This window comes from Aspergillus sydowii, assembly GCF_001890705.1.
Source record: "Aspergillus sydowii CBS 593.65 unplaced genomic scaffold ASPSYscaffold_1, whole genome shotgun sequence".
Taxonomy (NCBI): Eukaryota; Fungi; Ascomycota; class Eurotiomycetes; order Eurotiales; family Aspergillaceae; genus Aspergillus; species Aspergillus sydowii.
This window is the reverse complement of record NW_024467859.1, coordinates 3,382,223-3,405,851: the sequence shown is the minus strand read 5'-3', so window position 1 is coordinate 3,405,851 and position 23,629 is coordinate 3,382,223. Positions and strand designations below refer to the sequence as shown.

The 23,629-nt window shown below is 51.3% G+C and overlaps 10 protein-coding genes across 10 annotated transcripts; 3 read left to right on the top strand and 7 right to left on the bottom strand.

Annotated features, from left to right (window-relative positions):
- Positions 1–14: 14 nt before the first annotated feature.
- ASPSYDRAFT_39278 (bZIP transcription factor) lies at positions 15–1,694 on the top strand. The gene is made up of 2 exons (XM_040845864.1): positions 15–176; positions 279–1,694. Exons 1-2 carry the CDS (start codon positions 68–70, stop codon positions 1,535–1,537), a joined length of 1,368 nt encoding a protein of 455 aa, XP_040708354.1. The 5' UTR covers positions 15–67; the 3' UTR covers positions 1,538–1,694.
- Positions 1,695–1,707: 13 nt separating this feature from the next.
- ASPSYDRAFT_139819 (uncharacterized protein) lies at positions 1,708–2,465 on the bottom strand (the record flags this gene model as incomplete). The annotated part of the gene is made up of 2 exons (XM_040840985.1): positions 1,708–1,844; positions 1,904–2,465. The coding sequence occupies 2 exons, from the start codon at positions 2,463–2,465 to the stop codon at positions 1,708–1,710; spliced, it is 699 nt and encodes a 232-aa protein (XP_040708353.1).
- Positions 2,466–2,876: 411 nt separating this feature from the next.
- Positions 2,877–4,352, bottom strand: ASPSYDRAFT_54032 (FAD-dependent oxidoreductase; the record flags this gene model as incomplete). The annotated part of the gene is made up of 3 exons (XM_040848783.1): positions 2,877–3,311; positions 3,390–3,596; positions 3,648–4,352. The coding sequence occupies 3 exons, from the start codon at positions 4,350–4,352 to the stop codon at positions 2,877–2,879; spliced, it is 1,347 nt and encodes a 448-aa protein (XP_040708352.1).
- Positions 4,353–7,997: 3,645 nt separating this feature from the next.
- Positions 7,998–9,879, top strand: rfeD (putative transcription factor RfeD; the record flags this gene model as incomplete). The annotated part of the gene is made up of 5 exons (XM_040841139.1): positions 7,998–8,120; positions 8,284–8,443; positions 8,504–8,655; positions 8,716–9,135; positions 9,193–9,879. 5 exons carry the CDS (start codon positions 7,998–8,000, stop codon positions 9,877–9,879), a joined length of 1,542 nt encoding a protein of 513 aa, XP_040708351.1.
- Positions 9,880–10,389: 510 nt separating this feature from the next.
- ASPSYDRAFT_139272 (lactonase family protein) lies at positions 10,390–11,746 on the bottom strand (the record flags this gene model as incomplete). Its single annotated transcript, XM_040840931.1, has 2 exons — positions 10,390–11,221; positions 11,304–11,746. The coding sequence occupies 2 exons, from the start codon at positions 11,744–11,746 to the stop codon at positions 10,390–10,392; spliced, it is 1,275 nt and encodes a 424-aa protein (XP_040708350.1).
- A 689-nt stretch (positions 11,747–12,435) lies between these two features.
- ASPSYDRAFT_26536 (type 1 glutamine amidotransferase) lies at positions 12,436–13,359 on the bottom strand (the record flags this gene model as incomplete). The annotated part of the gene is made up of 1 exon (XM_040844293.1): positions 12,436–13,359. One exon carries the CDS (start codon positions 13,357–13,359, stop codon positions 12,436–12,438), a length of 924 nt encoding a protein of 307 aa, XP_040708349.1.
- A 918-nt stretch (positions 13,360–14,277) lies between these two features.
- ASPSYDRAFT_84541 (TauD/TfdA family dioxygenase) lies at positions 14,278–15,659 on the top strand (the record flags this gene model as incomplete). The annotated part of the gene is made up of 4 exons (XM_040851366.1): positions 14,278–14,553; positions 14,604–14,869; positions 14,930–15,190; positions 15,296–15,659. 4 exons carry the CDS (start codon positions 14,278–14,280, stop codon positions 15,657–15,659), a joined length of 1,167 nt encoding a protein of 388 aa, XP_040708348.1.
- A 185-nt stretch (positions 15,660–15,844) lies between these two features.
- On the bottom strand, positions 15,845–18,648 carry ASPSYDRAFT_84540 (anaphase promoting complex subunit 2; the record flags this gene model as incomplete). Its single annotated transcript, XM_040851365.1, has 2 exons — positions 15,845–18,166; positions 18,229–18,648. 2 exons carry the CDS (start codon positions 18,646–18,648, stop codon positions 15,845–15,847), a joined length of 2,742 nt encoding a protein of 913 aa, XP_040708347.1.
- A 498-nt stretch (positions 18,649–19,146) lies between these two features.
- Positions 19,147–19,665, bottom strand: ASPSYDRAFT_141450 (V-type ATPase assembly factor PKR1; the record flags this gene model as incomplete). The annotated part of the gene is made up of 1 exon (XM_040841145.1): positions 19,147–19,665. One exon carries the CDS (start codon positions 19,663–19,665, stop codon positions 19,147–19,149), a length of 519 nt encoding a protein of 172 aa, XP_040708346.1.
- A 2,217-nt stretch (positions 19,666–21,882) lies between these two features.
- Positions 21,883–23,567, bottom strand: ASPSYDRAFT_39267 (uncharacterized protein). The gene is made up of 6 exons (XM_040845862.1): positions 23,172–23,567; positions 22,737–23,112; positions 22,528–22,648; positions 22,392–22,459; positions 22,272–22,302; positions 21,883–22,192 (listed from the first exon to the last, which is right to left on the bottom strand). Exons 1-6 carry the CDS (start codon positions 23,328–23,330, stop codon positions 22,084–22,086), a joined length of 864 nt encoding a protein of 287 aa, XP_040708345.1. The 5' UTR covers positions 23,331–23,567; the 3' UTR covers positions 21,883–22,083.
- Between the last annotated feature and the right edge of the window lie 62 nt (positions 23,568–23,629).

Sequence of the window (23,629 nt, the reverse complement as noted above, 5' to 3'; positions counted from 1 at the left end):
CTTCTCCGGCGTCCGCCAGTCTAACGCTACTTGAAACGAGCCTCTAATCACCCAGTATCCAGACACAATGCCTCCTCAAAATCAAAACAAGAGCACAGGCAAGGACAAGCGGAAGCCCGTGCGCCGTGACCCTGAGAAGAGGCGGCAGCAGAACATCCAAGCTCAGAGGAGATATCGTGAGTACAGGCCCTCGAACGAATGCCCACCCTCGAGCAATGCAGGCCGCACCCGACGTCTGTGCAGCAGCTTTGTGTGACGAATGCTTATTATTGGTCTAGGAGAGAAACTCCGTGAGCGCCTGGGTCGCCTAGAAGCGCTGGCTGCGCTTGCTGCACAGAACCAGGGTAGCGGTGGTCTATCAGTGGCTCCATCTGCAAGTTCATCATCTGAGACAGGTGCAATTTGTAGTTCTACTACCTCTTCAGATCATGACATCCCAGCGGACATCCCGGTGGCTCCACCTCCGCACTCATCAACTCTATCCACGGCTGTAGGCTGTGAACAACTCGATCCTCAGCTCGAGGTTACCCCATCGGATCTGGGTTTGTGGGACACTCCGGCATATAACCCACTATCAAATGATCTGTCAATGTCGACTATGTGGGATTCCACTACATTATATTTGCAGCCGAGCGACACACTGTGGGATCCAACGCCGAACGTTCAACAACCAAACTCAGCACAGTCAGATGAAACTACATGGGACCCTATATCTCATGACCTACATAATTATCTACCCTCGACAGCAGTATCAAATGTCTCTAAATTTAATGTACTGGGCAATCCTTCGCTCCCCTTCACCAAGATACACAACGACCCGCTAGGTTTATCCTGGACGACTACAGTCCACTGTGGCTGCTCGAGACCGCACTTTCAAGTACAATCTTGTGGCTCACGGGATTTTGCCATGGGTCAGGTTAAGATACTCACGGTGGAACCTAGCTCGCCTACCGCAGATCCATACACCAACAACCTTCGGGTTGACCAACTCTGCACTTTGACAGCATTATTATCGATCGCAATGCATATCGAAATTTCCCAAGACGTACTATGTAACGATGACTTACGCTCCCCATTCTTCCGGTTTCATTCAACATCAGCAGACGCGTTGGCCGAAACAAACATGGTTACAGCGGTCAAGAAAAGCTTCAAAACATTAAAGCCCGATATGAGACCGACCCATGAACAAATTACCATCGATCATCATCCGTATTTTGACATTATCCCTTTCCCAGGACTCCGGAATAACCTTATCAAATGCCAGGGAGAATTCAACGAGGATGAGTTTTTTCTGGACTTACTTACGGGGCTAGTATGCTGGGGAGGCGCAGGAGTTGGGAAGAGAGATCGAAATACCTCTACCGGTAAGGTCTCAACTGGCACACCGTGGGACTCTCGCAGCTGGGAGGCACAGCAGTGGTTTGTGCAAAAGTACTGGCATTTATTAGGTGGTGGCGAGGGCGACCTTGTTCGACAAACTGAGTGGTGGCGCAGTATGAGAGGAGACGATCCACTGGATGTGGTAGAGGAGGTGTAACTGGCAGGGCCGTCTGGTATTGAATGCTGGCTCGAAAAACATGCGCAACGAGCGAGTTCTGATTAGTTATTAAACATAATATAATTCCACTCCTGGCCACAGCCCGATCTGGAAACTTTGTCAGCACTGCAATAATAAGAGTACAAGCAAGACAAGCTCACCTCCAGTCCTTAATCCTTCCACTCATCCCTCCCAAGCCTGACAATATCCGCCTGTTCCAAAACCCAGTACTTCGACGGCGCCTTTCCCTCCTCTGCAATCCTCGCTGCAGCCACAGCCGCTCTTCCAATAACCTTCTGGTCCTGGCCTACAACCCGCATCAGCACCGCAAGCCTCATCCCACTGCAGTTGTGAACAGATACATACCAACCCAATCCTGCGCCCACTGCCCAAAGAACCCCAACCCCTCGACCACTTTCTCCAAAACCGGCGCCTTCGTATTCTCCCCACGGTTAATAATCATACCAGGCCTAAGCACAATGGCATTCTCAAACCCCATCTCGCGAATCGAGTCCTCAACCCCGATCTTCATCTTCGAGTAGGGCACATACTTCGACAAGAACCCCCTCGTTCCGCCGCTCGACACGAACACGAACGTCCGCGCCCCTGCCTCTTTCGCGGCGCGCACGGTGTCGAGGACCAGGTCGTGGTCGATTTTCCATTGATTCGCTGTTCCGCCGGCTGCGGCGCGGGTGGTCCCGATTGCGTTGTAGACTGTGGATGGCGGCGGGGTGATTGATTTCAGGGTTGAGGCCCATTTTGCTGTGTCCTTCTCGAGGAGAGGTTGCAGGTGCGCTGATTCTGTTGCTGGTGCTCGTCGTGAGATCGTTGTTACTGTTGTGGACTTCGAGGGGTTTGCGAGGAGTGTTGAAAGGATTTGAGAGCCTACTGCGCCGGTGCCGCCGAAGATTGTGGAGTTTGTTGTCATTGTGTCTGGATTTATTCTCCCCTCCTTTTTGATGATCTTTGGTTTAACGTTGGAAAGGGAATTTTCCTAAAAATTATGGGAATTTTTGGATGGTTGATGCTTTTATAGATGAGGTGCCATGGTCGCTGGTGTAACCCTAAATCGGTGGCTGACGTTATCACTATTTTCCTCTTTGTTCAGCCAGTCCCACGATGTATTATGTCGGGATTTTAATGGTCTGGGATTAAATTATATGTTTGGTTATTTTGGTTTCGATTTTAAGTAAACAGATAGGTCGTTGTGGCTGCTATCATGAGTTCTAACACCATATATGCAGGAAGGCTTCAATTCAAACAGTGACAAAAAAACAAATCTATATACAGATCACCACAAGCCGATCATCATATCCACAGACACATCTTCTCACCGACTCTACAGTGAAGCATTTTTCCTAACACCTAACCCCCTCCCCAGACTCTCCTTCGCCTCCTTGCACATTCCAGCCACGTCTGCGTCCGTAATGATCCCATTCCGGTAGTTAATCGCTTCCTCGATCTTGCCAAAGTCCCTACCCACGCCGTCCGCTCGCCATTCATAACAGTCGCCAATGAAGCGACTACTCTGTACAAGCCACTGCGTGCGCTCCCTTCGACTTGCGTCGAAGACAGCCAGGACGTCTTCGAGGTCACTGTGACTGCGGACACGGGGGTCTGCGAGGAGAGTCGCAAGAACGGCGGTGTCCTCGAGGCAAAAGCCGGCGCCGGCGCCGTGGTGCGGAGATGTAGCATGTGCTGCATCGCCGGAGATGGCGATGCGGTTCTTGAAGAATGTCGGGACGGGGTGTTCCGCTAGGTCGAAAATCGCCCACTGTGGTGAATGGTTGTTAGTTATAGCACTTGCATTGTCTTTGTAGGTAGCTTGCTTATTGGATAAGAGGGGACATACGATGCTGAGTTTGGGATCGCATAGTTTGAGGAGCTTGGTGACGTTGGGGCCGTAGCCGTTAAAGTCGCGAAGGGCTTCTTCGCGTGTGCCATCGCGGGTTAGACGGGGGTATTCTTTCCAGGAGTCGGGGGTTGTGTGGAAAGCGACGACGTTGAGTGTTTTGCCGGCATTGACGGGGAAGGTGAGCATGTGGTTGTCCGGGCCCATCTGAATGTGTTAATATAAGTACTTTCCACTGAAATAACTTGCTGAACATACGTGCATGCATGAGTTAGAAGCGAGTTCTTCCCCAATAGCTTCGATCGCCTTGTCCATCGGCACCAGGCCGCGGTAGGCATACTTGTGGGAGAATGAAGGGTGAGCAGACGGGTGGTTCTCCCCTAACATAATCTGTCGCACCCTCGACTTGATCCCATCGCATCCTATCACCAGGTCTGCTTCTCCCTCCGCTCTATCAGCGAACTTGAGCACAAGCTTCCCATCGCCAGATCGTTCCTCAATGCTCTCAAGTCGCTTGTTGAACTCCGCAATCTCATTGGGAACCAGCTTCACCAGTTCATCTAAAAAGTGCGCGCGGTGGACACCAGTCTGCCCGAGACTGTTGGTAATTGTGAAGGCGATATTCTGTCGTTTTTTTCCGTTCCCCTCCGAGGATGCGTTGTATTCTGCTTCATTGCGGGTATACCCGTCGAGGTAGTCGAACCATACCTTCTCCTTGGTGGGCCACAAGTTCTGTGTGCAGACTTTCTTGAAGGCGTCGTATATCCCGGAGTGGCAGAGCTTCATTGCCTCAACCGCATTGGGTCCAAAGGAAACACCCGCGCCGACCTCGGCAAAGGCCGTCGCTTGCTCATAGATACGGACGGAGATGTCACGGTGATGGAGCGCGATGGCTAAGCTTAGACCTGCGATGCCGCCTCCGACGATGGCGACGTGGAAGGGTGATGCTTTAGGTGGGCTCATTGTATAATAGTCTAGACGTCTTGGCTCTATACAGTCGAGAAAGAGAGGCGGAAGAGAGCGACAAAAGTGGCCACCGAGCTTTTATCTATTCTTGATTACGATTTTACGGGACAACGATTGAAGCACGGCGCCGGAGGCCATGGGCAATCGAATCGGAACCCACCAGCGGTCGTCGGACCTGGGGTAAACCACACCTTGCCCCCAGCAGACCCTCATCGGATGTGGGACACAGCCCTCGCGGGTAACCGGCAGAGGCTTCTCTATTACGCAGCCGACAATTCGCCAGTCCAGACGGGTGAATCTCAAATAAGCTAGGTTTCTGGCGCGTTGGCTGGAGCATCGGTATTCACAATCAATGTCACTCTTCACGCTTCCCCAGTCCTGCAGCTTGAGCGCTATGTTTCTGGGGGTTTTCCGGATCCGATGTACGCCAATGCATCGGATACTACCAGTATAACAACGCTCATACACTGCATACTTCGAAGACAGCAAGCGAACCAGAGCACATGTCTCTGAGGACTATCGCGATCAAGGACACTGGCGAGATTTGATATCTCCTAGGTTCGTTCATGCACGCTCCAGGGTGTCTATCCGAAAGCATCAGAATGGCGGATTCCATTCCGAACTTGAGTTACGACTCATGGCTCCGGAATCGACTCCGAATGTCCAGTCGTATTTTTAGCAATGACGAATCCATCCCAGAACTACCTAGCCTCTGAATGCGAGGTGAGGGTAAAGACGCTGGCTGCTGACATGATAACGGCCGCCTTGGCTTATCCGGGGAAATCCGGCAGTTGGGTGGATGTCGACCTTCTCCATACAATAATTCAACAACTGACTACAGTGGAAGTAGCGGGACACTGGATGCACTCCAGTGCGCTGGGTACCGCATCGATATTTCTTTTGAGAACTACCAATCACAATGCTTTCGCACTGCAGCCAACCCGGAAAGGTAACTGGACCCATTGCAGGTGAAGCCGAGCCAGACGAAAAAAACCCGCAGTTTCCCCAAACCTTGGCGAGCAGTTGGGGCGGCATTTTGTCTGCGAGAAACATGCGACCTGCAGGCATCGAGACCTTCACCAGGTCCGTAGCACTTAGACAAGCTGGCTTGAGTCTAGCACTGTAGCCCTGTTTGCATCTGATGGGGTTCTCAATGGAAACCCCAACCCGTGGCCCGCCGATATCGATGCCTTCTCCGCACGACGCTGAAACTCTAAAACCTGGAAGTCGGAACAAATTCATGTCGGTGAAGATTTTTGATTGCGTGGGCCGGGAGTAATCATCGCCAGGGGTTTGTCTACGGAGGCTGTCTCGACACAGCCAACCAGCTATCGGAAGCTGAGGTATCAAGTACGGGTGAGCTTGTGAAATCGTTCAATGCAGGTGATCGGTGAGCAGCGAGTACAAGCATGCAAGTATGCAAAGCACCCGCAACTGAAAGCTCCCGGTGTGACTTCTCCAAATTCGAGGCGGAAGACACGGCAACCAGCTTTGTTTCGCTTAAGGACGAATTGGGCATCAACCCCTCTCGTGCAGTGGACTGGACGCGATAGTAGTGTGATCCCGAGGCACCACTAACGAGCAACGACCTCCCCTCGCCCGCTGGGGGTCTCTTTCACCTCGAACATGTTCCACGGTGAAAGGGCCCCCTTTATTCACATTGAAGTTGATCCATGGAATGGCTGCCTCAAATTTCAGAAACACGACGGGTTTTGCCACAGCTTAGTATTCCTTCGTTCTTTTCCGGTTCTGCACTTCCATGTTCTGCGCTCCTTCCGGATTCTCGACGGGTGACTCAGCATCGCCCCACCGCACGGGAAGGAGGAACCAAAGAGTGGCGTTGAGCTAAGCTGAAATTTCACGCCTAAGCCAAAAGAAAGTTGGAGCTCCCAGCTCCGGGTTGGTCGCATGGAAGCTCAGAATTGCTGGAGCTGGGGAGAGCTGGGAGGGGGAGGGGGAGGGGTACGTCGCACATGGCCTTTTACCCGGCTTTCCATCACCCTGTCGCCAGGAAGCGGCAGAAAAGTGAGATGACACCATCGTCAACATGCAGTTCTTCGTTTGTCGTCTTTCATAGGTTCATATCGCCCAGTCCAAATGCAAGGTCGCAGCGACGAACTTTTTCAGCTGATCATGCCGGAGCTTCTCGAGTCCATCTTGCTGGGCTCCACCGGAGTTCCCGAACCGCTGGTCATGATGACTGATGGTGTATTGTACGATACAAGCCCAAAGGTAAACTGCCAGGCTCAAGCATGGAAACTCTCCAGACTTCGATGAGAGTTTTGATTTCCGTCGCACTGAACCAAGTTTAAAGCAATAATTGAATTCAACTCAATAGGATTGTCAATCACCGGCTGTGGACATGTCGGGAGACCGCTGCAGCTGTGAGTTCTGGCGCACTGACTGTTACAGTACGGTCAGGTAAAGCTTGCGGTCCGATGCTACCGAAGGGGATTGCAAGTGTCAGACTGGAGTCCGTCGCAACGTTGCACGCACAACCAAATCAACTCGGTGAGCTCAGGCCTAATGAAGTTAAATACGAAGGTAGCCGAATCATTGCGATATGGCAAAGTCCAGGGGGTGAGAAACATAAAAATGACCAGAGCAGTCTGCGAATACATCTACACCTGTCAGCAACTTGGATAAACCTCGGCGCGCACCCACCTCTGCCAGCGGATATCGCGCTGTCCCACGTTTCGGGTTATCGATAGGCGCCACTGCACCGCACTGAATCGGATCAAATCTGGAATAGTTAGCGATGATTACAGGCGACAAATTCAGAGATACTAGGTCTCTATTAGTAAATCGGTAATCGTGGCATCCTTGTACCTTGAAGTAACTGCAGCTCCAGTTGCGGGCAGTGGTGGTGATGTACCTGGTATGTAAGTGGTTATCGCATTTGTAGGTCAGGCCTCCGGCCAGGCAGGCTTCTGAATTCTCTGTCGAAGATTCCTCTGTATCACCAGATCAGTCCCAGCTGTGATACAGTTACCTCGAGAGCTCCAGCTCCCAGCTAGATACTGTATCGGGTCCTGCTCCTGCCCGTTCATTCCCGCGCTTCAATCCGCGGCGCTCTCCACCCTCTCCCACCCGGTCGCCTCCATTCATCCTCGCTCCTCCTGCAATTTTCATTTCCTCTTGCCTTTTCCCTCCAATCAATTGCCTGCTTATCACTTATCCATTTTCTTCGCTTTCCCCCTAGCCAGTTCGCGCCTAGCTCCCCAGGAGGTCAGAGGAGCTTCTTACCTTCCCCCCTCCCCTGCCAGAGCCTGCCCTGTTCATTCCTTGCCCTTCCGATGCAGTCGCCGCCCTCCTAGCTCTCTTCCTTTATTAGAGCTTGTTACTCCCTTTGGAGCTGCAGGTCGAGGTCATTGCTCATTATTCTGTTCGATTCGTCCGTTCCACCGGCTTTCGATCTAGCATTTGTCTTTATCGCTCCATCCTTTGAGCTCTACCCCTCCCTCCCATTGATCCTTTGTTCGACGGTTCATTGTTGCATGCGATCCGCTTTCTATAACCGCTCGATATATCCCTCCCCCGGAGCATGTGTCGGGGTACTGGATCCGGTCAGCTTCTATAAACTTCGTTCTGAATCGCTCTTGTCGACTCCCTCCTCGTCAACCCCGCCAATAAGACGGATTCATGCAGACCATGCCACCCCGAGCGTCCTTGACCAGCTCTTTTTCCGTCACCGATGCCAACAATGAGGTCGTTTGTCCCTTGAAGAATAACGATGGCTCGAATTGTCGGAAAAGATGCTTGGGGGTGAGTCTTCTATCTATCTCCGCCACCCAGCTCCCTCGACCTCTCCATTCTCGATCGGCCCCTCCACGCAATCGCATCAGCGCCGGTCTGGAGATGAGGGGAGGGGTGAAGTGACTTTTTCAAACTTATCAGTCATGAAACTAATGTGCTATTTTATCGATAGGAGAAACGTTATCGCTCGATGCAGGAGCACATCCGTCGAGCCCACCCAAACCACTACATTCCGAAACTCCCAGCAACGGAAGAGAGTTTTATATTGATGGTCACCACTCCTCCAGAACAGCGTGCCAACCTTACACCTCCTCAGTCCAGACGGCGCAACGGTTAGCCTTACAGTCTTTGCAATGAAAATGAGGGGAGCTAGTAAAGCTGATACATTATAGATGTACCTGACCGAGATTTCTACGGTGCTGGATCCAATTCTCCTGCAACTCCGCGTGGTATCGACGAAACCCACCCAGCTGCAGCTACTGCGGCTGTCGCATTAGCTCAACTACACCATAATCGCTTAGCATCTGATTGGGATCCAGATGTGGTACGGAATGGCCCCATTATCCGGCTCAGATAAGATAAGAGGGTACTAACCAAGACCCAGGAGATCCATTCTGATAACGATATCGATCGAGCACCGATGCGATCGTCAATTGAACTGCCATCTCTCCGCGATCACTTCAAGCGGGACTCATTACCACCATTCTCATCGCCTCGTCCTAGGTCGCTTTTACCCTCGATTCTAAATCACTCCCCTCCCGGTCGCTCTTCAACTCTTCCTCCAATTCAACGGACGGACAAGCTTCCTCGTCCCCGCAAAGGTTCTATCTCTGGAGCACGAAAAGCCAAACACGAACGCTCGAGATCCAAAGAATACCGGCGGCGTCCGAGTCTAGGGGATAGGAAGGCTCTATCAGCAGAGCCTCAAACGGCTGCCTGGGCCCAAGGCAAGCGCTGGGAGGATCTCATCGAAGCCGCAACATCAGCAACAGAAGTTGATGACGATCGCCAATCACAATCAGATGTGAGTTTATCTTTTATATCTAATAACGCCGCACCCTTTAACCTGACGATATCGCAGTTGGGGCCTTCGCCAACCATCCCGCCGATGATTCCCAATATCACATCTATAACGTCGGCGCCTTCAGTGAAGAACAGATCATCCATGCCACCCGCGTTCCAATCTCCCGGTCTACCACCACCTACATCCCATCGTTCCTTCCCGCCACCACAATCGTACACGGCATCGCCTTTGCACAAGTCCTTGACGCCGCCGCCGTACGAATTCTCACGCAGCCGTGACGCTGACCTGGAACCATTTCCATCAATCGAGTCGTCTTTGGACTCGGCATCCACGGCCTCCGGAAAGAACTTTGGTTATTCCAATCACTTGAACTCGACGGGGAATCCCAGCTCTAGTCCGGTTCTGAATTTATTCCCATCAGCAGCAGCTCAGAGACAGCATCATCGGTTCTCAAACCCTACACCGGCATCCTTCCGCAACAGGGAGATACAAATATTCTGCGCCAGCTGCAAGCAGGCATGGCCTCTGAACGAATGTTATGCCTGCACTGAGTGTATCTGCGGGGTATGTCGTGATTGCGTCGTGCAGTTTATCAGCAGCCCGCCGACACCATTCAAGAACGTCACATCCAGTCCTGGCAGTGCCATGTCCCATGGTCCGACAAGTTATCCAGGTCCGCGGGGTTGTCCGCGATGTCGGGCCGTGGGGGGAAAGTGGAAAGCATTCCAACTGGACGTCAAATGAAACGTCGTGTCAAACCCGTAGGCGGGTTGCTTTATGGTTTACGGATCTTATGAATTACGGCAGAGGGTTACGGTACTCAAAATTACATTCTTATGGTATGACTCCTCCAAACGCCAACAGGCAGCCTCGGCGAGGACAATATGTGTTATGGAAGGGCTGGCCCAACCAGCTAACGGCGTTCTCACTCCGCTCTCGCAAGAGCAGCACAATCCACTGTAAGAAAAAAAAAAAAAAGCTGGACTTTTTGTTTGAACATGTTGGGACGTGTGTTTTGGTGTCATGATCTGGCGGTTTATATACATCGCGGTGGTATTCTGTTTCCTTTGTTTATGTTATACGTTATGTCTTGACTGCTGATATCCTTTAATGACTTCGACAAGACTCGCTACATTTATGGTTGATGTTTGACAGTGCATTTAAAAGATTTGTTATATTTAACTGATACGACTCTTGTGATCGATATATCTCGCTGTTGTTCCCTTAACTCTTTCATAGGATCAGGGTGCAGGTCTATTCATCCCAGATGATGCTGCTCAGTCCCGAAAGTGGGTCGTCGGGATCCCCACGGGTCCCAATCTGCAGGCTCGCCACGACGCTACCAAGAAGCCCAGTATTGGCGTTCCTCTCAACAATAGCAACATTAGAAGAGAGCTGGTTCCCGACAGCAACCAGATCCCCGGCCTTGTTTATCGCAAGCGTCCGCGGAAGTTCGCCGCCGGAGGTGTTGATATCCTGAAACTCAAACTTGCCATCACCGTCCAAGGCAAGATTCGCAATCGAGTCATTCCCGTCAAACGCCTTATCCAATCTCACAGAAACGTACAAGTGGCTATCGACTAGTCTGATCTCACCAAGGGAGGCATCCTCGGGCAACTCCGCCGGATACGGCACCTCCGCCTCGATCTGCTTGAATGCAAGACATCCGCTTTCTTGGTACGAAACGGCAAAGGCCTCGACTTCGCCGTTCAACTCTCCAGCTACGTAGAGAACCGTTTCAGCAGAATCACGTGGAGCACGGCTACGCTTAACTCGAAGTTCGTGGTTCTCTGACGCAGTCGAGAACACACCGTGTCGCGGGCCCCCGCCCAATGTGTAGTTCAATGGCGGGCAAGTGTTGAGTTTGCCGTTCGCTTTATCGATGGCGAAGACGCGGACAAGGTCTGCGCCTAGATCGGGGACGAGAACAAAGGCCCCGGTCGGATCGAGGAGAGCTTGGTGCGGGTGCGGCACATCCTGGTTTTGGGGGATCGTCCCGGGCGCGGATAATTCGAATTCGAAGCGTTGTAGTGGATCGGCCTCGTCTTGAAGCGGGAGCGCATATGTTGAGACCGCGGAGCCGGAGCTGTTCGTTTATGTCGCATATTAGTTTCCAATCAAGGCCGTTATCGCTAACGTAGAAAAGAGAAATGAAATAGGGGACCCACTAATGCGCAATAGCAAGATACTGCTTCCCTCCCTCTCCCTCATAAACAACATTATGTACGCCACTCCCTGGAGCCGTATCCGTTTTCGCAATCTCCGTCAGTACGCCCTCGTCAACAGATAGCGCAGTCAACGACCCGTTCACCGAGTCCTTGTCATTTTTCCAACCATACTCGTCAGAGCAGTACATCGTCTCTGTCTCCGCATCAAGCGTGATCCAGCTAGGGTACTTCCCGCACGTCTTGAGCTTAGACGACTCAGTCAGCGTATACGACCCATTGGACGCGCGCGACAACGACAGCGTATGGATTGACTGCGTGTTGTAGTGCGTTGCGAAGAGCGTCGCCGCCGTTGTTTGGGCTTGAGCTTGGGTTGCAAGCGCGGGGATGGACACAAGGGATAGACCCAAGCTGGTCAAGGTGCGCAGGCCGGGGATCGCGGACATGGTGATCTGTAACCAACCGGGCACTGTATAAATACGTAGTAGTAGTAGTAGTAGTAGTAGTAGTAGTAGTAGTATCTCCTGCAATGTGAAGAGTAACAATTAGAGGTGAGGGATGCAGAACTCGCCAAAAGCGAGGATTGCGAATACAAGGGTAATAAACGACTGGAATTCCCCGGGCAGCGACGATGACTGCCCCTTTTGGTTTATGCAAGGGCGCTGCGATGCAACTGGAATTTGATTGTCAGGGACACGATGGGGCGGAGTTGGAAACCTTGGACAGGGGATTCTTCACGGCAGTGCGATCCAGTACCGATGAACATCCTGTGCTGTAGATTAATTGCGGTTAATTGCAGTGCTAGGGTGTTGGGAGACGGAGGGCTCCCCGAGGGGACTATACAAGTTGTGGGGTTGATGGGATGCAACGGTTCTGAAACAGGCGGGCGTTTCTTAGCGGATATTAGTATGGGCTGTCGAAGGTATTCATTTGGTATTCATTTTCTCTCCGCAGCTTGGTGCAATTTACAAATGTTCAGTTCAGCTTAGCTTACTGACGAGGTTTATTCTTCAACTGGTTGATTGGACAGTGGTTGCGGTTCTATATTTCCACAAACAACACCAACCGACATTCATAAATTCATATATCATAATCTATATTCTATATGCAGTTCTATATACAATACTTGAGGGTCTCACTGCCCAAAAAACAACACAACAAGCTCCGCTGCAGCCCTCGAATCATCTGCGTCCTCCACAACGCCCTCGACCCTAGCCCTTCCAATCAGCTCCATATACCTCTCCACAGCGATCTTATCCCANCCATACCGCCTTGCAAACTCCAAGCAACTCTCCGAGTTCACAAACACATCGAACTCGAAATGACCCTGGTACGTCAACACCCGGCCCGGGTAATAAAGGCCCTGGACGGGACAGACCTCCGTTGATCCGACATTTACCCAGGGCTCTGGCAGTTTCTCTTGCCCCGGAAGAAAAACCACCCAGTCGCCGTGGATCATCTGCAGCCGCATCTCGTTTGGCAGCGGAAGCGATGCCGAGAGCGCGGGAAAGTGCGCGCTAAATTCCGGGTTGACTTTTATGGATGCCAGGCCCATTTCGTACCCTTGCGGGCAATGCTCGACTTTTACGCTTGGTGGCGAGGTTGAGTCGGATGTCCCGCGCGCGTGCGAGGATAAGAAAGCCTGCGCGATGATCTGGTGGCCGAAACAGGAACCAAACATCTTGACGTGCGGGAAGTCATCAAATACCGTCTGGATGAAGTTCTGCAGCGGCACGATCCAGGGGTATTTTGCTGCCTCGTAAGTCCCCGCTGCGGCGCCGGTGATAAGGATCCCGTCTATTGGCAGCGCAAGCGGGTTGAGCGTTTGTTCATCTGTTACTCCATTTTTCGTTGACCGAGACGATGATCGCAGGGCTTGGAGAGGCGGAAAAGAGCCGCCAACTACATCAAAGGCCGTTGTATGGATGCTTGATGCGGGGAGGTTGAGGCGCGCTGCGGCGGGCTGGAGCAGTGCGCGGAACTGTGAGCTGTAGAGGCCGCGGGCGGCGTAGACGGCTGGGACCGGGACGTCGACGTCCAAGATCGCGATATGCAGCATTTCCAGCGGCAGATGTCGAGTGCAAAGAAGGGGGAATGGTGGTGTTGGTGAAGTTGCTGAGGAGTTGGAGAAGTTTTGTGAATTTCGTTCGGTGGGACTGAACCCTGAGCAAATAATTACCGAATGGGGAAGTTGGATGCGAGTGCCCGAGGGTAGCCTCTGGTAGATTTATACAGAGGGCAAGTAGATGGTGTAGGCATGTTGGTGCATATGGGAAATGATACGACTCCAAGTCTGTACATTTCGAAGGACTGCAGGAGATGCAGAAGTATGCAGGCAGCACGGCGACTCAGGGCAGACTCCACAGGAACAGACAGCCCAATCCCGGCAATCTGATTATCACCTGCACTGCTGATCTGGAGAGGCATCTATGATCATGTACAACTGTCAGATCGATAATAATTGATGAGTTATGCTGAAGGTATACATCAGGCTCCGAGGTGGCGGTCTTGGATGTGCCTGAGCCCTACCCTGGTCCATCAGACGACAGCCCAGTATCTGCAAGACCACAAGTCCACAGACCACAAGTGACTTGGTGTCACTGGCGGATTCCCGATCTTCGGTTCAATTATCAATGCATTGCTCCTGTTTCCCTGTAGTCGCGCTTCCAGTCGGTGCTCGCCCGCAGAATGAGTGCTCATCGGCCAAGATGACGCCATCACAAAGACCAATCACGCCGTCGTCGTCGGCCTCTCCTCCTATCAGCTTCACACTTCGGTGATCTTCCAGCACGCAATGTCCTCCACTGTTTGCATAACGGCTTGCGTTTATCCTCGATGTCTATACTCATCTCTCCCGGCCGAGTCGCTTCAACCGAGCTGGCGGCGTCTATAAATTTCCCACGTGCCCCTCCGAGGGGTTGAGGGGGAAGCAACGCAGACGAAGTAATCCTTGATATTTTCTAAAACCACAACCAAGATGGCGACTCTCACACAAACTGCAACCCCTCTATCTCTTGATGCCTTTCCTGATGGGCTCAAGACCACTGGCCAACACCCCCCGCTCTACGACGCCCTCCGTCCTTTCGACAAGTTCCCCAAGTCCATCTCAGGCCCTACTCTGTGGAAGGCCGAGGACTACAAGGACGCTCCTGAGAAATGGACCCATCGCTTCTCTGCTGAAGAGATTGCCGAGCTCAGCGCAACTTCTGATGCCTTCTTGGCCGCTAAGACCCCTCTGACTGGTATCTCAAAGGTAGTACTCATTACTCCATCTACCCCAACCAGCAGAGCTAACAGCAGCAGAGCAATTTCCCTCTTCCCAAGCTCTCCGCCCTCCTGGCAGACCTCCGCGAGGACCTCCTCAATGGCAAAGGATTCATCCTCTTCAAGGGTTTCCCCGTGGAGGAATGGGGCAACCACAAGTCCGCCGTCGCCTACATGGGTCTCGGCACATACCTAGGCTACTTCGTCTCCCAGAACAGCCGCGGCCATGTACTCGGCCACGTTAAGGATCTCGGCGAAGACCCAACCCAGATTGACTCCGTGCGCATCTACCGCACAAACGCCAGGTACTCTCCCCCTTTCCACCAATACCCCGCACAGAAACAAAGAGAACTAACAAAGCCTAGACAATTCTTTCACGCCGACGACTCCGATATCGTCGGCCTCCTCTGCATTGCTCGCGCTCTCGAAGGAGGAGAATCAGACATTGCGTCCACCCACAACGTCTACAACACTCTCGCCGCGGAGCGCCCTGACGTCCTGAAGACCCTCATCGAACCAATCTGGTACTTCGACCGCAAGGGCGAGACATCCAAGGGCCAGGAAGAGTACATCCGCACCAGCGTCATCTACCTCGAGCGCGGTGATAACCCGCGCGTATACACAAAGTACGCTTTCTTACCCACCCAATCATCCATATCCTCCACCCAACCCCCCACCTTCCCCGGGGCCTATCCATTCTCCAAATAATAACCGGATTTGTTTGTAAACAGATGGGACCCCTACTACGTCCGCTCCCTCGGCCGTTTCTCAGACGCAGGCCTCGTCCCCCCTCTCTCACCCGCCCAACTCGAAGCTCTGCAAGTCCTCGAGGAAACCTGCCAGCGTCTGGCGCTCCACATGATTCTCGAAGTCGGAGACATCCAGTTCGTGACGAACTCGCATGTTCTGCACTCGCGCACGGAATATAAGGACTATGCGCCGCCTGCGCCGAGAAGACACCTCATGCGTCTTTGGCTCTCGACGCCGGAGAGCGAGGGCGGCTGGCGCCTGCCGTTTTGGGATAGTAATGAGAAGAAGAGAGGTGGTGTGCAGGTTGACGATACACCGCCGGTGGCGTTGTTGGATGCAGAATAGATTCTGATTTTCTTCCTTCAAGTACCCAGAAGGCCCTCATGGTTTGTTCAGGGCTGGTTGATTTATGTGTATTAGCGATTTAGGTTAATTCTCATTTCACAAAATTATTCTATTTATTTATCGTTAATCATGAGCATGGAATGTAGTAAGTAATATTGTAATGGGAATAAAAAATTGTCAATTCCTCATCTCACAATCTTATAATTCCCTCCACTAACAATTTCCAATTTCCCTTTCGACACCATCCCCGCCAGAAACTCGCGCAGCTCCTCATTACTAAAGGGGAATCCGCCGGGCACCGCGATCTTCAACATCATGACAATCCGCTGCAGCGGCATCGCACCCTGGTTCGTCAACATGCCCACGATAAACTGCCAGTAGAGATTCATCTTCTCCATGGCTGCTGCTTCGGCGGACTCTTTTGCTGCTGCCGCCGCGGCGGCAGCTGCATTGGCCGCTGCGTCGGCGCTGCTGGTGACATCGACGTCGACCTCTGCAGAGCCGGGGCCTGCTGTTTCGGATGTACTGGCATTTTCGTTGCCGCCGTCGTTTGCGATGGTGTCTTTACTGGTGGGGAGGGTTTCTAGAACGCGGAATGTATCCCGCTGCACCTCGGTTAGTATACGGCGGCTAACCCAGAACAGACAGGCGCTGCGCACGAGCACTGCAGACATGTCGAGTTGTTCAGAGAGTGCCGTGGTTGTTTTGACTACAGGTCCGTTGGCCCCGTCAGGGCTGTTGAACGCGTAGATCACGGTTGCTTGCCAGGTGGTTACTTCTTCGACAAAAACGCGGTCTTCCAAGTCTAATTCGACAGTGACCTGGCCGAGGCCGTTGAGCCAGGTGAGCTTGCGCGATTGCTTGAGTGATTCGAAGCCCTCGGAGTATCGTTCCTGGAGTTCAGTGATCTCGCTGGGAACCTTGAATTGCTGGCCTTGAATCTCGGGCCAGAAGAAGTGCGACAAGACCTTGGCGTGGAGCTCGGGGGCGTCTTCGTTGTCTTCCGCGGCATTTGCCATGCCTTTATCGTTACGAACAACGGCGTCGACTCGTCTTGAGTCGAAAATATCACGCAGCATAACCTCACAGGCTTGCAAGGCGTTGTCGCCAAACCGGAGTTTGAGTAGCTCCAAGACGGACATTTCCTGTTCGAATTCCGCGCGCTTTTGAAGGAGCCGCTCCGCCAGCATGTTTTGCATCTCGCGTACAAACGTCTCCTTGGACTCGAAGAGACTGATGAGGCTGCCGATTACATCAGAGCTCTTGGATTTGCGGTAGTCTGGCGCCGCATCTACCGGATCTGGCATCCAATTCATGTCGTCCCAGTCCAGCTCGCCGGTGTCGTTCCGCAACGAGTTTTGATGCGCTTTGCTCAATTCAGCGGATAGCTCTACCAGCGTTTCGCTGCTAGACGATGTACCACGGCCATCTGCGTCAGCGGGGTCTGCTAATAAACCGCCAACAATCGCTTTAACAGTATCGTCGCGGTCTCGTAAGTACCGACGGATCGGCCGCGCAATTCGATCTAAAAGGACACCTTTCGGATCGAGTAGGTTAAACGCCCGTATGATCGAGATGTAAACTTGTAAGATCTCCACGGTCGAAGCACCTGGGTGTAGCAGCCGTCGGTTAAGCGCCACCACAAACGATTGCGTCAAGTGGTGCCGTGCTGCAGGGTGCGTCGTGAAATGCCTCAAGTCTTCAATCGCTCCACTGCTCGCAGGCCATTCAACGATAATATCAAACAGCTCACCTACTCGAAGTGCACCAAGTCGGGAAATGCCAACTTCCTGCCACTTTTCGAGGTCACTAAACTTCACGTCCAGATATCCAGGTTCCTTGACGCCGGATTCTGGTACGTTTATGATTGCAAGAACCTGCACGGCCAGCTTTGCAAACACATCTGATATCCACTGCTGCAAATGACGTGAGATAAGTGACGGACCTTCCCAGTGGCTAGTATATGCAGCCCGGATGAATTCCGTCAACATTGTATCCATGACACCAGCGAAGACTTCTTGAGCCTTTTCGCCTCCCAAACCAACAAGCTGTAGGTCGCTAAGTAATGATAGCAGACGCTCGCGGGCCGTAATAATCCGTGCATCTTCGAATTCTGTCATTATTTGTGACCGAAACTCAGCAGACGGCGCGTCCCGCCAGCCTTGATACGATACTGCGTACTGTGTATCAACTTCCATACCATCAACACTGGCACTTTCATTGATATCCGCCTCCTCAATCAAGCCCGCAATTCCTAAGATGATAAACGCATGTTTTGCCAGATTTTGAGTGAGTAGATTGGAGAGCTGAGGCCATGGCATAGCATATCCTATCATCAAGTTGAATGAGCGTTGAAACTTCATAAACACCTTCTCCTGCTGCGCACTTCCCAATAAAGGAAGCATGTATTCCACCAATGGAGAAAAGTAAATCCTGCGCATTAGCAAAAGACACCTCACTACGAGGACCTCGAGTAGATCATTTCGATCTGATGGAGACGAGACGATCTGCGGCGTCTCAGTAAAACGCGACCAAGTAAAACAATAAGAGTGTTGAATGTAAAACTCACCACGGATAGTTCGTCTTTGAAGTTCCGTAAGAAGTGCCGACGAATCTCAGAGCCATACCAGTCAAGGATACTCTTCGGCGGATCGTCATCGTCCACTGTGGAAAGCTCTATCAAGTAACTCAAGGCATCCCTAATCTCCTTGGATGGCTTCTTGTGTCGATTCCACTGCTTCAAAAATTTCCCCTCGCTCTCTTCATTGTGAAACACTAGCTGCTCGAATTCCCCGTCCGGGATCGAAAGAAACGATGTAACCGTGCACCAAGCTCGATCCCGCTTTCCATTTTCTGGTATTGAACCCTCTCGTTGTGAGGACCTTGTCCTCGGTGTGAGTCCTGGTATGAAGCCGCCTGGGGATGCGGGGGTGAAGACGGATCCGAATATGTGGCTGCGACCCACGCAAATCGACGAATCTGGGGTCATATTTGCAGTTTTTGCCAGCCGCAAGGCATTATTGAGGGAATCTCGTCGAGACTGGTTCAGATATGGACATCAAATGCCGGTTGTTTAACAAAAGAGTAAGTCCATAACAAACCCGCGATCTGCTTTGGGCGTTAGCGCGTCGGATGAGTCAGCGACTTATCGATAAGATAAGAGCTTTGTTGGCCTGAGGCAAGCTACCGTACTCCGCAGGTAGTTTTCCGCAGCGGTCAGCAACATCACCCGCGTAATTAAAACAAGACCACCTAAATGGGAATTCAGCTAGTAGACTATATTATTTCATAAATGACAAGAACAGTATCTATGGGGTATCTCTCCAGTGTACGAATGCCCTCGGCAATATGCACAAGGAGCAACAGCTATCCCAGACATACCGCGGCTTGGACAGTCTCTCTACAACGCCACATAAAATCAAAACACCCCCAGCCGTCTCAAAGTCGACAGGCGGTTTCTCCGAGAATTTGAAAACACGGGCGTCTGTTAATTTCCGGCATTGTCATCTACCTTCTCCCACTCACTATCGGTGCTCGTATACCCAGAGCTGTCGCCGCTCACGCTAAGGCGCTTTCGAATTTCACTTGAGCTGCCTGGGACGCCGAGTGTCGTCGATGCAGTCGCCGGTTGTGATCCCGAATTAGGGTTCCCTGTACTCTTCCGTTCCACTAAGTTTTCTGTTTCCGTGTCACTATCAGCGGCGTCCGTACCCCGGGGGCTCGCATCAGCCTGTCTAGTTTCCGTGGCTGCCATTTCCGGTAGTGTAACCCCTCCGGTTGTTTGTGCCTGAGATTGCTTCAACTCCTGAACAAACCAGTTGATCGAATACCAAAGTGCACCCGAGAGAATCGACAAGATAGTGAAATGAATGCTGTACGTGGCTAGAAGAAGAATGAGGAGGAGAATCTGCAAAGCGGCGAAGGTGACGTTTGTCGCAAGGAGGAGAGTTGGGGTAGGGCCCGCAGTAAAGATGCTCGACCACAGATCCTCCATAAACGATGCCATGGCGAGCTAGTTTGCTTGTATGTATTGCGTGGGCAGATCTTGGAATATAATAGAAATGGTAGTTGAAGAAAACGCGGCGGAGAATAATAAAGCTGCTAGATCTGGTTACCCAGGATTAGTTAGAGCATGGTTCAACAAAATCCAAAAATAGCGTAGAATATACCTGGTAGAATCCCTCACACAAACACCGCCGGGGAGATTTGGAGAGATCGAGAGTACAGCGAAGCAGTGGAGCAGTCGCACCCCAAGTTAGGAAGCGGAAGTGTGCCGCTGATGGGTCTTTATTGCCTGAAGAACAAGGTATCAATCGGAGATTGGGGTAAAAGCAGAACAACGTAGACTTCACCAACGGAAAGCAGGATGGCAGAGCAGAAACCTCAATAGTAATAATATTATGTCCCCTTGAAGATTAGGAGATGAAGAACTCACCAGGCCAAGTCACGACACCCAACGACGAGGGGCAGGTGGCCCGTTATGTAAGGAACGGCGGTTTTGGTGTCAGGGACGCTAACCACCGTTGGGTATCCTCAGGCAGCGATCTTGCCCTGTGCAGCTGATCTCCATCTTCTGACACTCCCACTGGTCAGCCAACTTTGCTTATGCGGCAGCCGAAAGGCGTGGCATACAAGGGTGACAAATCTGGGCTTCCACCGTGCTTTGAGCATGTTGGAAGTGTCTAGCTCCAATGATATAGTTCGTGGGACACCAAAACCTCGGATGGACTGTAAACATAACCTCGTAGCTCTCTTTGGGCTTGGAGACGAGAACCCGGAACCATACTTGTGAACCACAGAGGAACCACTGCGGTTCAATAAAAATACCGACACCTTAATAAGGTGTTAGCACCAGAAACAGGATGACTCAAGACACCCGGAGGCAGCTGTCTGATACTTTTGAGACCAAATATGTTCAAGTTTCTGTTATCCATAACAATTTATGAATGCTGACCTCGCCTCTCTATGATTAAATATTTCTGGTACTGAATCCTGGGGTGAATAACTAACCAGAAGCCGGGCAAGGATCAGACAAATAGAAAGAGAAAAACGGCATGGACGAAAGTGATTGCATGCTCACTGTGTCAGGCCAGGACCGCGAGTGACTCTGGAAGAAAGCAGCTCATTCGCTTCCTGCTTCATCCCCCGACCCCGTTGATTCTCTTGCTTTCCTTCTTCTTCCTCATTCTCTCCACCATCTAGTCTCGTAATCTTTATACGACACTCGCCATATACACCTCGTCTTTCTTACGCCGTCGGTTGTCACTTGCCATCCCCTCTATCATACTTTTATAAACGATATCACATTCCTGCCCTGACTTCATTTCTCCCTATTGCTTCAATACCCCGATTTCCTTCATGCCAGCAACCGTCCTGCAGGCCCACAACGACTGGGTCCAGAAGAGAACGGTGTCCAAAGATGGAAACGTGCTGCACATGCAAGGTGCGGTCTTAGAATTAATGGAGTCCAGGTCAAGGGGGTCGTTCTAGCTACAGCTTTACGTATTTGCCTAGATATTGCTCTGCTTACGTATTTCCTGCGCATGAAGGGCTGCGAGCGTATGAAAATCATAGTTGATCTTGAAGAAAGTTGCAAAGAAGGCGAAAGTTTTATCCAAACGGCAAAAGACTCCAAATGTGCTCCTTTCCAGCTGAAGGTTATCTTTATCTCGTCCAACTACGCGCTCTCGAGCGTTGTCACTGCGTCGACCGGAATGTCAGCAAGGCACACGTCGAAAAAGGTCGTGCAGCTCTCGAGAAGGCTATTTCCTTGTAACCGAGCTCCCAGCCCATACTCGAGGCCTCGGTAGTAGTGAGATCGATGCAACCCGAAAACATGTTCCGGTCGACATTTTATTCAATCGCCACAAATGCGGAGTGGCTAGCTGCAGTTCAGGTTATGTCTGGGGAATTTATAACTACGGGGCACTAGTATTACTGCCAAAATGGTCATCCTTTTACAATTGGCGATTGTGAGGTTCAATGCAAGTCGTTTTGCCCTGAGTGTGGCTCCGCGGTTGGTGACCGACAGCATGGGGTGGTAATGAGTGTTACTCGCGCTGATGACCTTGAGGGATCTGTGACCTGGCGATGCTGGAAAATTAAAGGGAAGAAGGCGTTCTATCTCGTTCAAATATCCCGAGAATTTAACATATTCTTCTCTTGAATAAGGACTGTGGTCTTACTTATAGAGACACGGGAGGGTAAATATTTAGACATTTTTCTTCGGTTTATGTGCATATCTTAGGGTATCCATACTTTGGCACCATGGACTCATTAACCACGCATCTAGACAAAAGCAATCGTCATAACATCTCTGCCCATGAGCAATTTGACATGCGAGTTCTAAACGACAAGTGTAAACTCTGAGTGTAAAAAGGGATCTCGGCCGTTATCCACTGGAGAAGCTTGAACAAACTAGGAACTATCCCGACTGTCGCCGCAATAAAGAAGTCGTTTGCTTGAAAATGCGAGTGAAAAACACCTTTGCAGGCGGAAGACAACTGACAATGAATACAACCCACATCTCAGACCTGCAAAAAAAGTCAGTGGCACGACCATATTCGGAGTGCACACCGATGGTGAGAGAGACAGAGAGAAGAGAGAACTCACTGATTCCACACAATCACATATTGCAATTGATCTAGTGCAACGGTGAAAATGTTAGATTCCTTAATGATTGATAATCGCGAAGAATCTGCTTCAAAAGGTAGGAAAGGGATTAGTACATACGAGTTGCGTCGGTAAATGTTGTCAAGCGGCTTAGTTTGATGGTTTTCACAATTGTGCAGGCGCCAGCACTGCACTCGGTGGTTAATTAGTATTCATTCCGAGGATTTGAGTATGAAAATGGTGGCCATTAACGTACACTATTCCGCTACCCATCAAGATACTCAGCCCTATACGGGTTGGAACTGAGATTGCCCGAATCCCAGCAAAGAGGAAAACCGGGAATAGGGCAAGGGCAAAATCACAAAAGGCAGACCACGCTAATATAGCACCAAATTAGGTCAGATTCCCGTGTTCATAATAACATGTATATCCGGGAACAATGGCAGACCAGGCCAATCCACTTACTTCCTTGCACATACCCAAACACCTGAATCCGCTTTCGACCAGCGCATGAACCCGGAATAGAATCATCCCAGAGCTTTTGGACCGGATCACATTGGGTGATGAGCAACGCAGCCGCAATACAATTCACAATGAGGTTGCTACCTGCTAAGAGCCAGAGAAGCACCGTGCGAAAGACCGTATGGTAGCCCTGAATTTGCTGGAGAAAAGCTACAATGGTGACCTTTCCCAAGCCAATCGCAACGAGTGCCAGGAACTGGTTGAGCCAGCCATAAAGAAGAGCGTTGATTTGATCACTGTCGTTAAGGACTATTCCTCTGACACCGAGCCCTGCTTCTGCGGCAATAGTGAGGACCACCATGCTTGCGGCGCCAAACGTCTGAGGTCAAGGTTAGTTGGCCCAGAATCACTCTGTAGAGGCTATAATGTACGGCATACAAACGTGAGGATTGCCAGATACAGATCAGGTGCGCTGGATTTCACAATTCGCAGTGATGCATAGCATCTAGCTGCTAGGAGGAGGACTGATACGCTGAATTCGACCCAGGTCACAATGAAGTACGGCTTGTGGTAGCCTGTATACGAGTGGCCGGTCATTTGATCGTTCCCAGTTGGGACTGGCCGTCACGAAGCTGGAGGCACAAAAATCGGTCAAACTGGTAAACGCCTCATCGGGAATGGTTATCTTCAAGTTCAGAGCCTGACAGTAGATATTCCATCCCGACGAGGCCAACACCCTAAGCCTGCCTGGCTCTCGGCCAGCAGATAGATAATGTAAGTTCTGCAAATGGTTCAGAGCAATTGAAAAAAGGAAATAGCACAGTATGAGCGAGCAAGCCCAGGAATTTGGAGCGAACTCTGGATGGGGTCATGTGAGGGCGTTGCATTCCGTCACC

Coding starts and splice junctions, on each gene's coding strand:
- ASPSYDRAFT_39267 (XM_040845862.1), bottom strand. CDS start 23,330: ATGACCGGCCACTCGTATACAGGCTACCACAAGCCGTACTTCATTGTG. Junction 22,460..22,527: donor TTGATGGGTAGCGGAATAGT/GTACGTTAATGG, acceptor CACCGAGTGCAG/TGCTGGCGCCTGCACAATTG. Junction 22,193..22,271: donor TATGTGATTGTGTGGAATCA/GTGAGTTCTCTC, acceptor CTTTTTTTGCAG/GTCTGAGATGTGGGTTGTAT.
- ASPSYDRAFT_39278 (XM_040845864.1), top strand. CDS start 68: ATGCCTCCTCAAAATCAAAACAAGAGCACAGGCAAGGACAAGCGGAAG. Junction 177..278: donor CCAAGCTCAGAGGAGATATC/GTGAGTACAGGC, acceptor TTATTGGTCTAG/GAGAGAAACTCCGTGAGCGC.